This window comes from Coregonus lavaretus (genome assembly GCF_964263955.1).
Source record: "Coregonus lavaretus genome assembly, chromosome: 23".
NCBI classification, from domain to species: Eukaryota; Metazoa; Chordata; class Actinopteri; order Salmoniformes; family Salmonidae; genus Coregonus; species Coregonus lavaretus.
In genome coordinates this window covers 40,295,477-40,311,710 of record NC_140010.1, presented here as the reverse complement: position 1 = coordinate 40,311,710, position 16,234 = coordinate 40,295,477, and the positions used below count along the sequence as shown (strand labels likewise).

At 44.3% G+C, this 16,234-nt stretch overlaps 1 protein-coding gene across 1 annotated transcript in view; it reads left to right on the top strand.

Annotated features, from left to right (window-relative positions):
• The window catches only part of LOC311150840 (activated CDC42 kinase 1-like), an 83,526-nt gene extending 67,623 nt beyond the window's left edge, over window positions 1-15,903 (top strand). The window contains exons 10-15 of the mRNA XM_084188388.1: window positions 689-883; window positions 1,634-1,725; window positions 4,391-5,907; window positions 11,901-11,996; window positions 12,515-12,642; window positions 13,225-15,903. Of these exons, the coding sequence (XP_084044514.1) occupies window positions 689-883; window positions 1,634-1,725; window positions 4,391-5,907; window positions 11,901-11,996; window positions 12,515-12,642; window positions 13,225-13,231 (2,035 nt within the window). The 3' untranslated portion in view covers window positions 13,232-15,903. The remainder of the gene's footprint in view (window positions 1-688; window positions 884-1,633; window positions 1,726-4,390; window positions 5,908-11,900; window positions 11,997-12,514; window positions 12,643-13,224) is intronic.
• The last annotated feature ends 331 nt before the right edge of the window (window positions 15,904-16,234 follow it).

The window sequence follows — 16,234 nt, the reverse complement described above, 5'->3', positions numbered from 1 at the left end:
TATTAGGATCCCATTAGCTGTTGCTGAAGTGCCAGCTGCTTTTCCTGGGGTCCACACAAAGCATAACACATGACCTAACACAGAACATTAAAGCAGCTTATTAGCAGTTGCTACATCAAGTGTTTGAATGTATAAATTAATGATATGTGCCCATTTGATTCTTGAAGAATTTAACTTATAAATGCCTCATCAGCTTAGATCAACTGTCGTACCCCACCAGAACCCAAAATATAACCTTGTTTTACGCCAATGTTTGTAAAAAAAGTAAATGTAAACAAACACTACATAGCCTCAAAACATGGTTAAAACTATCATTTTGATATCATGGATGGTCAGTCCTTGTATCTATAGCTCTTTCTATTAATCTGAGGGTGGTTACGTTTCTCCAGCCCCATCCCTCAGCTTTTTACCGAAACAAGGGCACTTTGTTATTGTTTCTACTGCTGATTACCGCTTCAATATACAAGAGCAGCTCAAGGACATAACTACATAATGCGTATGTCTCTTAACGTGTGTGTGTGTGTGTCTGCCCGTATTTATGCCTATATGTTTACATGCCTGTTTGCGGTGGATGCGTGCGTGCCACACGTATGTATCTGCACACACCCACCTGTGTGTCTGTCTGTCTGTACCTGAATGTTTACTCACATTCACCAGTACGTCGACCTACACCCCCTCTCTTTCTCAGAGCGGAGCACTACTGGTGGCGGGGCCAAAACCAGCGCACGCTGAAGTTGGGCCAGTTCCCCAGGAACGTGGTGACCTCGGTGGCGGGCCTGTCGGCCCACGACATCAGTAGACCCCTCAAACACAGCTTCATCCACACGGGCCACGGAGACACAGACCCACACCGCTGCTGGGGCTTCGCGGACCGCATCGACGAGTAAGACGTATCCTCAGAACTTATGGTTCTATCTACTTGTAGTGATATGTGCCGCTTACAGTGCGTACATTTTTTTTGTATTCGATTATGCTTGCGGGGGACCCACAACCTTGGCATTGCAAAAAAAGTTGATTCAGGTGTTTTTTTACCACTAGAGGACAGTAGAGTATTGTTCATATTACTGTCTAGTCAGCTGAAGCGCAGCTGAAATGACAATAGCAGGCAGACCTGGGGCGCCTTCAGTAGGACGCAACGTTTTAAAACGTTCAGATAGAAATATGCTATGTAGAACATGCCTCTGACATGTAGGATAAGGAATCACTTCGGCTCTATTCATGGCATTTCTACAACGTTCCACAACGTTTGGGTCTGAACATGGCCCAGGGTTGGATAAGCAGATGTGAAACCTGGTGCGAGCCACCTGATTTATGGCTAGCCCCGGGTAGAGAACCTCTTGGTATGGTAAGTCAATAAATGGCCCCTCTCTCTCTGACTCGCTTGCTGTATCTCTGTCTTTCCTCTCTACCCCTCTATCTTTCTCTCATCCGCTATCTCTCTCTCTCTCTCTCTCTCTCTCTCTCTCTCTCTCTCTCTCTCTCTCTCTCTGTCTCTCTCTCTCTCTGTCTCTCTGTCTCTGTCTCTCTCTCTCTCTCTCTCTCTCTCTCTCTCTCTCTCTCTCTCTCTCTCTCTCTCTCTCTCTCTCTCTCTCTCTCTCTCTCTCTCTCTCTCTCTCTCTCTCTCTCTCTCTAGTCTGTACCTAGGGAACCCCATGGACCCACCAGATGTCTTGGGGTTGGACCTCAACGCTGCCCGGCCCACTCAGCTACCAGGACGAACAAAAAGTGAGTGGCCTATTCCCAAACAACCTACTAGGCTGAAGTATTGTCAGTGACTCAAGGAATTATCGTCACAGTGGCATGTTTTTCTTCGTGGTTTATCTTTTTCCTTTTTGTGGTTGATCTTTTTTGGTTGAGCTCCCTCTTATTCTGGCTTTTCTGAACCTGACTGTTTACACAGGGAGTCCAATCTGACTTGTAATCGTCCCTTTTTGCTTTTTATTTGTTTGTCCGTCTCCGTGGTTGTACTTTCTTTCTTTCTTTCATTCTCTCGCTCTCTCTTTTTCTCTTTCACACACTTTTGTGCTCTCCCTCTCTCTCTCACTCCTCTAACCCCTATCTCTCCTTCTCTCTCTGGTGGTGGCATTTTCAGAGGAGGCACCTCCCCGTCCCCCCCAGCCAGTGGTGCTTGTCAAGAGTAAGTGTGGCCTCTCGCACCAGTTCACCCATTTCTCCTGCCCTCTCTGTTCTCTCTTAGCTCCACTCCTCAAAGGTACACGGTGTGCAATCTCTCCTCTCCTCTCTCTCTCTCTCCCTCTTCTCCCTTGTTTCTCTTTCCTTCTCTTCCCAGTTACTCCATTTCTCTTCTTCCTCCCTAACCTTGTTGTTTCTCCACTTCTCATCTTCCTCTCCCACTAACAGTTGTGCAGTTTGGGTTTCTGTGCATTGAGTGGTTAACGCCTAACCAGAGAGTTGAGAGTTGAAGCATGTGTGGACCAACTTGTGTATTGCAGCCTGGCTTAAAAGAGACGTTTTGGTCGTTTGTAATGTTTGTGTATGCCCCAAAGAATCTTCGAATGTTCTCTGTAGGATTTTGTTAGTTTCCATTCATGTACAGTCATGGTCAAAAGTTTTGAGAATGACACAAATATTAATTTTCACAAAGTCTGCTGCCTCAGTTTTTATGATGGCAATTTGCATATACTCTAGAATGTTATGAAGAATGATCAGATGAATTGCAATTAATTGCAAAGTCCCTCTTTGCCATGAAAATGAACTTAATCTCCAAAAAACATTATCAATGCATTTCAGCCCTGCCACAAAAGGACCAGCTGACATCATGTCAGTGATTCTCTCGTTAACACACGTGAGAGTGTTGACGAGGACAAGGCTGGAGATCACTCTGTCATGCTGATTAAGTTAGAATAACAGACTGGAAGCTTTAAAAGGAGGGCGGTGCTTGAAATCATTGTTCTTCCTCTGTTAACCATGGTTACCTGCAAGGAAACACGTGCTGTCATCATTGCTTTGCACAAAAAGGGCTTCACAGGCAAGGATATTGCTGTTAGTAAGATTGCACCTAAATCAACCATTTATCGGATCATCAAGAACTTCAAGGAGAGAGGTTGAATTGTTGTGAAGAAGGCTTCAGGGCGCCCAAGAAAGTCCAGCAAGTGCCAGGACCGTCTCCTATAGTTGATTCAGTTGCGGGATCGGGGCACCACCAGTGCAGAGCTTGCTCAGGAATGGCAGGAGGCAGGTGTGAGTGCATCTGCACGCACAGTGAGGCGAAGGCTTTTGGAGGATGGCCTGGTGTCAAGAAGGGCAGCGAGGAAGCCACTTCTCTCCAGGAAAAACATCAGGGACAGACTGATATTCTGCAAAAGGTAAAGGGATTGGACTGCTGAGGACTGGGGTAAAGTCATTTTCTCTGATGAATCCCCTTTCTGATTGTTTGGGGCATCCGGAAAAAAGCTTGTCCTGAGAAGACAAAGTGAGCGCTACCATCAGTCCTGTGTCATGCTTCTCAGCCAGGGGAGTGGGCTCACTGACAATTTTGCCTAAGAACACAGTCATGAATAAAGAATGGTACCAACACATCCTCCGAGAGCAACTTCTCCCAACCATCCAAGAACAGTTTGGTGACGAACAATGCCTTTTCCAGCATGATGGAGCACCTTGCCATAAGGCAAAGTGATAACTAAGTGGCTCAGGGAGCAAAACATTGAAATTTTTGGTCCATGGCCAGGAAACTCCCCAGACCTTAATCCCATTTAGAACTTGTGGTCAATCCTCAAGAGGCGGGTGGACAAACAAAAACCCACAAATTCTGACAAACTCCAAGCATTGATTATGCAAGAATGTGCTTCCATCAGTCAGGATGTGGCCCAGAAATTAATTGACAGCATGCCAGGGCGGATTGCAGAGGTCTTGAAAAAGAAGGGTCAACACTGCAAATATTGACTCTTTGCTTAATGTAATTGTCAATAAAAGCCTTTGACACTTATGGAATGCTTGTAATTATACTTCAGTATACCACAGTAACATCTGACAAAAATATCTAAAAACACTGAAGCAGCAAACTTTGTGAAGACCAATACTTGTGTCATTCTCAAAACTTTTGACCACGACTGTACAATGTATGAAATGGAAACAATTTATTTATATCCACACATTACAGATGGACACACTGACGATTACAACTTTTTCATTTCAGGGACAACTACAGAGTCATTCATTATGTACATAAATAAACCTTGCATCAAAGGCAGCACTCAAGGTTGATCACTCAAGGTAGACCGTTGGGGCCTTGTGGATGGACTACAGTGCTACATGAGTAATGAGCGGTTACGGCGTAGAAGTATTGTAAAGTTGCCACAGTCATTAGATGCCAACGTCATTAGTCGCCAAAGTTGTTAAGTTGCGTTTGTTTGTCTGTTTGTTTTTCCAGAGCCGTGCTACGACTCGGTGACTGAGGATGAGGAGCTGACCGCCTCAGGCCTCAAGAGGCTGTCACTACGGAAAGCGGGCTCCATCAAAGGCCTCAAGCTCAAACCCGCCACCTGGGTCTCCGCCTCCAAACAGGGGGGCCAGACTATGGGCTCAGGCCACACCCCCAGTGAGGTGTCACTCATCGACTTTGGGGAGGAGTTTCCCCCGACCACATCCTCCCCCTCCCCGGTGGTGGAGCTCCAGGTGCCCTCATTGGCCAAACTGGCCCTGGAGGCGGATTTTATTCTGGACCGTACTCCTACCCAGAGCCCATGGCGCTCGCTGCCCCGCCCCTTACACCCCACCCCAGTGGTGGACTGGGACGCCCGGCCCTTACCTCCACCTCCTGCGTACGATGATGTGGCACAGGACGAGGAGGACATGGAGGTGAGCTCCATCAACAGCCTGGATCAGCAGCAGCAGCAGGGGGGGGTGGGTGAGAGCCACAGCCCCACAGAGGCCATGCCGGCTGGTGAGGAGGCCATGGCCGGTGCGGCCGACAAACCCCTGGAGGACAACCTCTTCCTGCCCTCTAGGCAGGGCCAGGCCTCCACATCCTTCTCCCAGTCAGCTGAGATCTTTCAGGAGCTCCAGCAGGAATGCATGAGGAGGCTCAATGTGCCCACTGGAGGAGGTCCCCAGCCCCCCTCACTGTCCCCGAGCTCAGGCCTCCAGTCCATGGACGTCCACCGCCAGATTGTCTTGTTCTTCTCTGAGGACAAGCCCCAGATCCCTCCACGCGTTCCCATCCCGCCGCGCCCTGTCAAACGGGGGGACTACGCCCGCTGGTCCGGTGACCTCTCCCTGTCCCCGACTCCAGCTTCTGAGGAAGTCCAGGACCGGCCCCCTCAGATCCCCCCGCGGGACCCCCTGTCCCAGCCGGGCTCGCGCACCCCCAGTCCCATGGGCCTCCAGGTGGGCTCCCCCCAGCAAAGGACAATGGTTTTCCCCAGTGCCCCTCCTCCGCCCACATATGGATCCTACCTCTCCACGTCCCCGGGGAAGCTCATGCCCACCACACATAGCTTTGCCTCGGACCCCAAATACGCCGCACCCAAGGTCATCCAAGCACAAACCCAGGGTAAGGACCTGGCCAAGGGGCCCTGCATCCTGCCCATTGTCCGCGACGGCCGCAAAGTCAGCAACACGCACTACTACCTCCTGCCTGAGAGGCCACCTTACCTGGACCGCTACGACCGCTTCTTCAGGGAAGCGGAAAACGTGCCGACCGGTGGCAGCGGTGGGATCTGCGAGGAGAGGCGGCAGGCCAACACAGCCACAGTCAGGCCCATGGTGGTGAACCAGCAGCAGCAGAACCAGGGGGGGGGAGACCTCAAGGCCAACTTCTCCTCCAACAACAACAGCAGCCTGGGCTTCCGGCTGGCCATGAAGGCCTCCCTCAGCCTGCCCAGGGTCAGCTCTGACGGGTCAGCCGGCAGGGCGGCGGGAGGAACCACAGCAGACGAGGTCAAGATGGTGAGTAGTGCCAAAGGCTCCGGCCTCCGATTTTTATTTTTATCAGTAATCAGTCGATTTGATTTTCAATAAGAAACGAACACAGGAAAGAACATGGCCTACTACACAAAAACACATAGGCATAACAAAATGAAAAAACTAAGGGGGGAGGCAACCACTACTGTTATATTACAAGCAAAATAGAACTAGAAAAGGGATACAAAAGAGGATGACTAAATAAGAACTGGAGGATACAGCCAACAATGTATTTTTTTTTTACAGTATTTGTTTGTGCTGCGTTTGTCATTTTGCTCTGTGATGCCAAATCAAAGGCTTGGCTATAGGGACTTGGGACTTTTATGATGTACATGAACCACAGCAGGGCACTGTATTAAAGTACTGAGATGTGGTCCACAGACACACACACAAGCCTAAACTTTTTGCAACAATTCGCAAAACTATCTAAACTATTGATCTAAATCAACACTCTCAACCAATCAAGTATCCATCAGAAATGATTTAATAGATTACACTCTGGAATGACATTGGGCTTATATTATTAATATTTTTTATTATTTTTTATTTATTCTTTATTTATTCAGAAATATCCATTGAGACCAGGGTTTAATTCACAAGGGTGCCCTGATCACAGTAAGACAACAATCAAATACAATATGAAACAAAAAGTGATCAATATAATGTAAATTTAAAATAACAAATATAGAACAATGTAAGAAAAACATAACTCAGCTACTAGGTCCTCAATCAATACTTTAAATTGCCCGATCGGCACTAATACAGTACATCTTTGCCCCCAACCCATGGCACAGACTTAACATAAGCTCTAGTATGTATATACACATTTTTACCATAGGCTCTAGTCAAAAGTAGGGCACTATATAGGGAAGAGGGTCAAAAGTGGTGCACTACTTAGGTAACAGGGTGCCATTCCAGACGCAGCCATACTTTCATCAATTGCTCAAGGGCACAACAATTTCATGTTCAATCTAGGTGTTTATTGCAATTTATCCCATTTCGGACACAGCCATAATCTGCCTTCAAAGTGCCTTCAGAAAGTATTCAAACCCCATTGACTTTTTCCACATGTTGTTGTCAGAGCCTGAATTAAAAATGTATTAAATGTATTTATTTGTTTGCCACTGGCCTACACACAATAACCCATAATGTCAAAGTGGAATGGTGTTTTTCTAATTTTTTACAAATGTATTCATAATGAAAAGCGGAAATGTCTTGAGTCAATAAGTATTCAACCCCTTTGTCATGGCAAGCCTTAATAAGTTCAGGAGTAAAAATGTGCTTAATAAGTCACATAACAAGCTGCATGGACTCAAGATCACAGAACGGGACCGCCAAATAAATTGTCTGTGCTCAGTTGAAACGCTCACTACCAAGTTCCAAACTGCCTCTGGAAGCAACGTCAGCAGAAGAACTGTTCGTCGGGAGTGTCGTGAAATGGGTTTACATGGCTGAGCAGCCGCACACAAGCCTAAGATCACCATGCGCAATGCCAAGCGTCGGCTCCATTGGTCTCTGGAGCAGTGGAAACGCATTCCCTGAAGTGATGAATCACGCTTCATCATCTGGCAGTCCGAGGGAGATTATCTGGGTTTTGGCGGTTCCGTGTAGCTCAGTTGGTAGAGCATGGCGTTTGCAACGCCAGGGTTGTGGGTTTGATTCCCACGGGGGGCCAGTATGAAAATGTATGCACTCACTAACTGTAAGTCGCTCTGGATAAGAGCGTCTGCTAAATTACTTAAATGTAAATCTTAAATGTAACGCTACCTGCCCGAATGCTTAGTGCCAACTGTAAAATTGAGGAATAATGGTCTGGGGCTGTTTTTCATGGTTCGGCCTAGGCCCCTTAGTTCCAGTGAAGGGAAATCTTAACGCTACAGCATACAATGTCATTCTAGATGATTCTGTGCTTCCAACTTTGTGGCAACAGTTTGAGGAAGGCCCTTTCTTGTTTCAGCGTGACAATGCCCCTGTGCACAAAGCGAGGACAATATAGAAATGGTTTGTCGAGGTCTGTGTGGAAGAACTTGACTGGTATGCACAAAGCCCTGACCTCAACCCCATTGAACACCTTTGGTATGATTTGGAATGCCGACTGCGAGCCAGCCCTAATCGCCCAACATCTGTGCCCGACCTCACTAATGCGCTTGTGGCTGAATGGAAGTAAGGCCCCACAGCAATGTTCCAACATCTAGGGGAAAGCCTTCCCAGAAGAGTGGAGGCTGTTAAAGCAGCAAAGGGGTGACCTACTACATATTAATGCCCATGATTTTGGAATGAGATGTTCGACGAGCTGGTGTCCACATACTTTTGGTCATGTAGTGTTCCTCATCTCTGTACCCGATACATACAATTATCTGTAAGGTCCCTCAGTCGAGCAGTACATTTCAAACCAAAGACCAGAGAGGTTTTCCAATGCCTCGCAAAGAAGGGCACCTATTGATAAAAAAAAGCTGACAGTTGAATATCCCTTTGAGCATGGTGAAGTTATTAATTACACTTTGGATGGTGTATCAATACACCCAGTCAATACAAAGATACACGCGTCCTTCCTAACTCAGTTGCCGAAAAGCAAGGAAACCGCTCAGGGATTTCACCATGAGGCCAATGCTGACTTTAAAACAGTTACATAGTTTAATGGCTGTGATAGGAGAAAACTGAGGCTGGATCAACAACATTGTAGTTACTCCACAATACTAAGGGACGGATAGACATTTACAGAATGATTACCTGGAGGAAAATGGGGGAGGGTTTAGAATTTAAATCTAGTCCAGGGGAGGGTCATGTGTAGTTGGTAGAGCATGGCGTTTGTAACGCCATGGTTGTGGGTTCGATTCCCACGGGGGGCCAGTATGAAAAATGTATGCACTCACTAACTGTAAGTCGCTCTGGATAAGAGCGTCTGCTAAATGACTAAAATGTAAAAAAGAAATGTAATTTGTAATTGATTACATTTCAGTGTTTTAGTATGAGTTGCTTATTAGGCTATATATCGATGTGTGCCCTATGCCGCCCCTCATCTCTGATTCTCCGCTATATCAATATCAAGTGCGCCTCTAGGCTATTTAGTGTGGTCTCAATCAAATGATCCATAGGCTATAGGCTACGAAGTGCATGCTCGGAGAAGCACAGAGCAAAGTTATATTTCTAAGATAGCTGCTGGGAAGGTGTAAATAAAACTAGGTTGCATTACACACTGCAATGGATATTCCAGCCTTGAGCCCCCGGTCTGCTCAGCTCTTGCTGATCAAAACTAATGGCTGTGCTGTGTAGGGCTACGGTGGCAGTTCATGGTCAAAGGTTTCTTCTGATTATTATTATTTTTATTAGGCCTAGTACAAAGAATGCACCATCTTGCGCACTGACTAGCCAATGTTCAGTTTGAGAAGGAGTGTGTGAAGATGAGGTCAACTTTGATAGTTGCCTACTATTATAATTGAATTTATTAAAAACAATATGTTTCTTGCCCATTATGTATTTATCAGAGTTATTGACCTCACAATAAGCCAGATTCGAGTAACTTGACAGTTTATGGTGCTGAAAGTAGGCAAATTCAGGTAGGCATAATTCATTTAAACAGTCTTCATTTTAATGTGACTTTACTAACAACAAGAGGGCTTTGTGTTGGAGCATTTTTCCTTCTATTTAAGAAATAAGAGGTAGGCCTACCAGTTTGACAGACAAAATTAGGCTATAGACTGCTATATCCATAGATTTGTCGGTCAATTCCTCCACCAACCATGCACTCTTTGAATAGGCTACCTCCGTGTCATTGAAGGGCTGTTAAGTTAAAACCAAGACTCAAATTGAACGGGGTATGAGAGGATATGCTATAGGGAATTTGCCAGTACGTCCAACCGGCCTCACAACCGCAGACCACGTGTAACCACACCAGCCCAGGACTTCCACATCTGGCTTCTTCACCTGCAGGATCGTCTGAGACTATCCTGAGGTCAATTTAGTAGGTCCATTTAGTAGGCAGCTGGCTTCTCTCTGAAACCACAAATCCATCTGTAGGTGATGCTTTATCCTTTGGAACCACACAATTACCAGGTGGACAATAGGCCTCTTCAAGCGATAGAGGAAATCAACAAGATCCACAAGTGCTGCACTGTCCCACTCTATGGTGGATAACACCCACTCTTCGTTTATGTAATGGGCTGTAAGGCACAAGTATCCTATTTTTCGAAAGTCGTCGGTCCACATTTCAAGTGTAATTGCGCCATTGTATTTACCCAAGTTCTCTCTCAACTCCGGGACCACCCGTCAGCTGATTTTTTGTTTTGTTTTGTTGCCCGATGCAGGACTCTAGTGCGAGAGGAGAGAGATTCTCGGACTGAAACATTCACACCTCCATTAATTTACGAAAGGATAGTCTAATAGCTCGGCTAGGGGTGAAAAATCCCCCAATTTGTGCCACAGTTTAGACTACCAATAGATGCTGTGGTCAGTCAGAGTTGAGTCATTTGTCAAGTGTAGCTTAATGGCCAAAAAGGGCAAACTTGCAATGTATTCGAGGCTTAAGTCGTCTAAAGTTTTACATTTCTAACTCAATATAACAGACCTGATTTGCCCTAACGAAAAAGCATCAACCCCTACAAATATATACATGTATTATAATCCACATAATAATTCAAACGAAATTAGCTGTAGCAAGAGGAGAGAGACTGCATATGCTAAAGACAATCAGAAAGAATGTGTCTTTAACCCTGCATTATAATATAACTTATTTTGAACGAAGAACAGGAATGAGTGAGTCACTCAGCCCTATGCTTCTGTTCCTGTTTCTGTTGCCTAGTTGATTGTTTGTTTAAAATCCTAGTGATTCTGTGATCACCAAGCCTCATGCAACCGCAAAATGTCGGATAAAGCAATTTCACAAATCCGGCTCTTCCAAAGAGTATGCAAAGCTGTCATCAAGGCAAAGGGTAGCTACTTTGAAGAATCTCAAATATAAACTGTATTTTGATTTGTTCAACCCTTTTTTGGTTACTACATGATTCCATATGTGTTATTTCATAGTTTTGATGTCTTCATTATTATTCTACGATTTAGAAAATAGTAAACAAAATGTGGCTTAAGTCCAGGGGTATGAATACTTTCTGAAGGCACTGTATATTATAGGGAATAGGGTGCCATTTCAGATGCAGACGTTGTTTTGGTGTTAATTGTGCCATCATTTATCAGGAGGGGGCAACAGAAGGCAATTATTGATCAGTCTTTACATAACACTAACTCCTGCTTAGGCACTGTTTGTGTGCTTACTGGTTTGTCTGCTTGCTTACTTACATCTACTCCTTACTGGTGGATTGATTACTTCTTCACTAAACTGAAATTCAATATTACAAACTGTAACCAAATTGCAATTGATGTATAAAAACCAAATCTATCATTTGTGCACTGAGACCACTTGGGCGATGGATGTGTACTGTGCAAAAGGAAATTATCAATAGGGAGTCTGCATTAAAGCAATCAGTCACTCACTCTCTCTCTCATTGAAGTACTCACTCACTCACTCATTAAAGCACTCACTCACTCATTATAGCACTTTCTCACTCACTGCAATCTGATTCTCTACCCTTCTTCAAAAGTGTGCACTCATTCACTCCCTCATGCATTTAAAATAATTGGATTGGTGCAAGCATGGCTGCAGACACTTTCCACCATATTCCTCACAGTCCATTCCTTTTAGATCCATGAGGGGGAGTGTATGAGTGCACACTTTGGGAGAAGGGTAGAGAATCGGAATGTAGCCACTCACTCACTCAAAAAGACTGACAGACACTCAAAACCTCGTATTTTCCACAATATATTAAAGCTCTGGCTAGAAATAAAGCATTAGTGTCTGAGCATAATTGAATTACTCTTTTGAAAAGGGTTTGTTTATGTGGTTTTGATTGACAGCAGAGGACTGCTGAGCTGATTGGTCAGTGTAGCAGCAACATTGACCTAATTGGTTGTTTGTGTGGCATCCACAGGTGCAGGAGGCGGTCCATGGCGTGACTATAGAGGATTGTCAGACAGCCCTCCAGAACCACAACTGGGACGTGCAGAAAGCTGTGCACTACCTCAAGGTAGGGTCCCTTGGCAGTAGTGCACTATTACCTTGCCACACTATTGAGAGGTACTACATTGGCCTGGTTACACATCCACCTTAATTGCTGAAACCGTGCTGGAAAGGATCATGCGAATCCAAAAAATCTGATCACAGCACAGTTTGAGTGTAAAAAGGGTCTATTATACCAGTGACCACCACAGCCCTCAAACCTGCTGCAAGTCGAGAGTAAATAATTAGATCTAGGCCTGAGGAAGTTGTGTGTAAAAAGCCAAAATGGTTGGAGAGTTGCTGACTGACAGAATAGTAAAAACATCAGAAAAAAAATTCACACGCAATATAAACTCTAAATTATTTATAAACAGGCAGTTTATGTAGTGTGACTTTTTTTTAGGACGTTGTGGAAATAGAACAGCACTACCTTACAAACGGGATTGAAATATCTGATGACAAATACATGAATAATACAATGTTTTCAGAGATGATGACGAGTCATGAGTACTGATGGTGCGTTGTAACTGATCCTGTTGCTCTCAGGTTGAGCAGCTGTTCTGTCTTGGCCTGAAGACCAGGACGGAGTGTCTCAAGGTGCTGGAGATGCACGACTGGAACCTGGAGGTGGCCAGCACTCAGCTCCTGGACTCCTACGGCTCCGTCTGGCAAAGGTAACATAGGGACCCATGGAACTTAGAACATTTAGGAGAACCTATGGCGTTCTAACCCTGCTGGTGCTGGTGCAGGCTTTTGCTCTAGACAAGCAGGCATACAACTGGGACACTCACTGTTACAAAATGTTTTTTAACAAAAAATGTAAATTCACTTTTCTTATTGGACACATCAAGGTAGTCCCCGTTTCAGTTAGTTAGTTAGTAAGTTTTCACTGATTCTACATTTTACATTTTACATTTTAGTCATTTAGCAGACGCTCTTATCCAGAGCGACTTACAGTTAGTGAGTGCATACATTTTCATACTGGCCCCCCGTGGGAAACGAACCCACAACCCTGGCGTTACAAGCGCCATGCTCTACCAACTGAGCTACAGGGGACTACTAATCAAGAATCAGTTAGTTATGTGTTGCTGCTTAGTCCAGCCCTATAACCTCTGATATACTCTGTCTATCCACAACTTCAACTGTATTGACTCACGTTAATCTAGCACCCAATAAACTAGATGGAATTGTGAATGTACTTTGATTTGTTTTCGAAAATAATGAAACGTCAAAATTAACCTCTCATCCGATTGCAGGCGGTGACTGATGTCACAAGGATCAACAGCTGAGTCCGTTCAGAACTATTTTCATTCATCAGCGGTCTTTGAAGGGGCGGAGTCTGCTCCCGTCTCTCCTTTATGATTTGCCAGATGCATCCAATAAGAAGACTGGGATTTGAGTGTGGACTTAGGGTACATTTGACTGCGTCACTATCCATGGCTGCAGTCTTGCCCACACTGAGGACCTGGAGGCTAACCCGTGCTACCACCGAATAGGCGCGGAAGTCTGCTTAGAATGCAGGTAGTGGGAACCTACTCTTGAAGGGACCATGTTGTCTGCTGGTCCCTTACCTATAGCTCAGCACTGAAGGAAAAATGTCCTCTATTTCGGTGCTGGTCTACCCGATTCAGTTATAACACATTTGACCAACTAGGCTGAGATTACCCCTTTGTGTTATTACTAATTTATATGAATCAGGGGCATGTTGCATCCCTTTGAAAACCAACAGAAACTGCAGTACCATAGAAAAAGAATATACCTCTCCTCTTCCAAAGCACTCCCCTACACTCCTACTGTATGTGTTCTGTGCTAGGCTCCTCGGTTTGGATAGGGACTTGTTTTAGGGTTGTCAGCATCTTTCTGCTGCAATGCCTGCCTTCCCAGCCTCCCCAAGGTGCTCTACTGCGTTTCAGCAGAGGTCAAAGTTCAAAAAGCCCACCTGGAAGGAGAGAACGAACATTAAAGAGAACGAAACAAAATGCAGCTGGTCCACGTTTAAGTCGACTCCTTCTTTTATGTTCTGTTCTACAGGGTTCTATTTCATTTATAGTAAGGAGAGGAATTACGTTTTTTGTTATGCACACATACAGTATATTATATATAAGAAGAGTTCAGATGTTTTGAGTTTATATATTTGCAGCAAATATGTGCTGAAAATTCATGTTTTTAGTTTTTTGGTTTTGAACCGATCGTTTGAAAAGGGGGACATATTGAAAACGTTAAACTCTCTTGAGGTGTTTTATTTGAATCAGTTAAGCCGTTTATGTTAGAATGTGCTCCCCCTGAAAAACTCCAAACGTCCATTTAATCGTACACTACTGGTGTACAGAACTATTTGACACCTGACTATTTTTTGTGCTCCCTCACTATCTACTCTTAGCACTTAGCACAAAACTACTGTTGAAAATGACCCACTGGCTTGCTTATTTAACCATGTGTTCAAAGCACATTGATACTTAAAGTATTAATTAAGAACATTGCCAGTGCTCTAGGACAAAGATTCCCCCGAGCAGACACAATACCCCTAGTAATTAGTCTTTACCTCAACTATTAGGAGCTAAAACCTTTAGTCCGCACCCATAGGTTGCAGAGAATTTTGAGAGGAAAAAATGTCAGCCCTGGCCCTAGTTGGTTACTCACATCAAGCACATGCAAGATCCAAAATGTCACAATACTGGATTAGTCTCGGCCAATAAAGTATGTAGACGTCTCAAAACCTAGAGCAAACTGTATTATAATATGTGAGTGTCTGTCTTCAATGTATTTTCTATAATGTGCTGTCCTCTGTATTCACCATAGACCAGTGGAGCAGAGATTCTGGAGTGGTTCGCACGCAACCTGCTGGTTTTCCGTGTGATATGATTGAAATTATGTTTTTGAACATTTACTTTTTATAGTTGATTCCAATATGTAAATAAATCTTACCTGAGGTCGTCTGTAACTGACCTCAAATCAGTTAAAATTCCAGCACAGACCAACACGGTTAAATTAGCAGACCCACTGTATCAATTTGGATGTGTGACTGTGTTTGTGCATCTCTGTGTGAAACAGACTGTCTAGACATTCTCCAGAGAGAATGTTATGCCAAGTAGTTGATTAGAACACTTGCCACCATGTCTGTTTGTGAATGCGGTGTACCGTCCCATAAACAGTTTGCTCATGTTCCAAACTCAAACTTTGTCTCCTTGCCCTGTTCTCTCAGTCGTTCGCCGTCGCAGATAAGGAATGGATGCGTTAAACCAATTTGACGGTACATAGCCTATTGCAGGGTTTAATAGAGTGGAGCTATCGGTCTTACCTATCCTCCCCTTAAGATTCATGCAGTCCTCAAAGGGTACCAGTTTTTGGTTTGGAACACAGCCTTAGTTGAACTTTTCCTGTACGCAATAATAATAATCCATCCAGCCATGACAAAAAGGGAATGCTTCCATTGCTGTGAACTCCTTGATATACATAAAAATCTATGTTGTAGTTTAGTGTTTAGTGGCACCATCTGATGTCACCATAAGGCAACCCTGTCCCCATGTCTTACACCGTTTATATATTTGATACCAAGCTGCTGTAGTTGTAGAAGGACTGAAGCGACCTTGTGGGTTTATTACCCAAATCAATATTCTCCTGTTCATGTGTTTTTTTTTTTTTTATGGTTGTATTACCTTTTTGTTGGTTTGTTAGTGCAATCCGACGTACCTGTTACCGATGTACTTTCCCAGAAAGTGTTTTATTTTCACATGGTTGTACAATAGATTTTCCCCCTTTCCCCTGGGTGTTTGGAATTGTGCAAGAGGACAAATGCAAGTTAATGCTGCCGATCTCAAATGTATAAATGTATTTTTTATTAAATAATTAACCTTTTTTTTTTTTTTACCTTGCTCTCATTACGTCTGATTCTTTCTCTTGGAACGTCTTGATGACCATTGATTGACTCTTATTTTGAAGTCAGAAGAGCAACATTTTGAAGAATGGGCAGCTAATTACTCACCTAGGACTAATTAGCAATAAAGGGCTAAAGGGGGTTAAGCCCAGCAGCTCCGTGTTGTCTTAATTTAGCTGAAAGAGAATCTGAAACTACATATTCTTGATTAAGCCTCAAATGAAAAGCACTTAGCTGGCTTTGGGCATTTTACTCAAGTTCGATATGACATGTGCTTCGTTTGTTTGCACCTGAAGGACCGACAAACCTTTAACAAATGGCCAAATCAATGTTTACGGTTTAATTTCAGTCTGTGTGAATGAAATGTGTGTACAGTAAAGTCCACCTTCTGT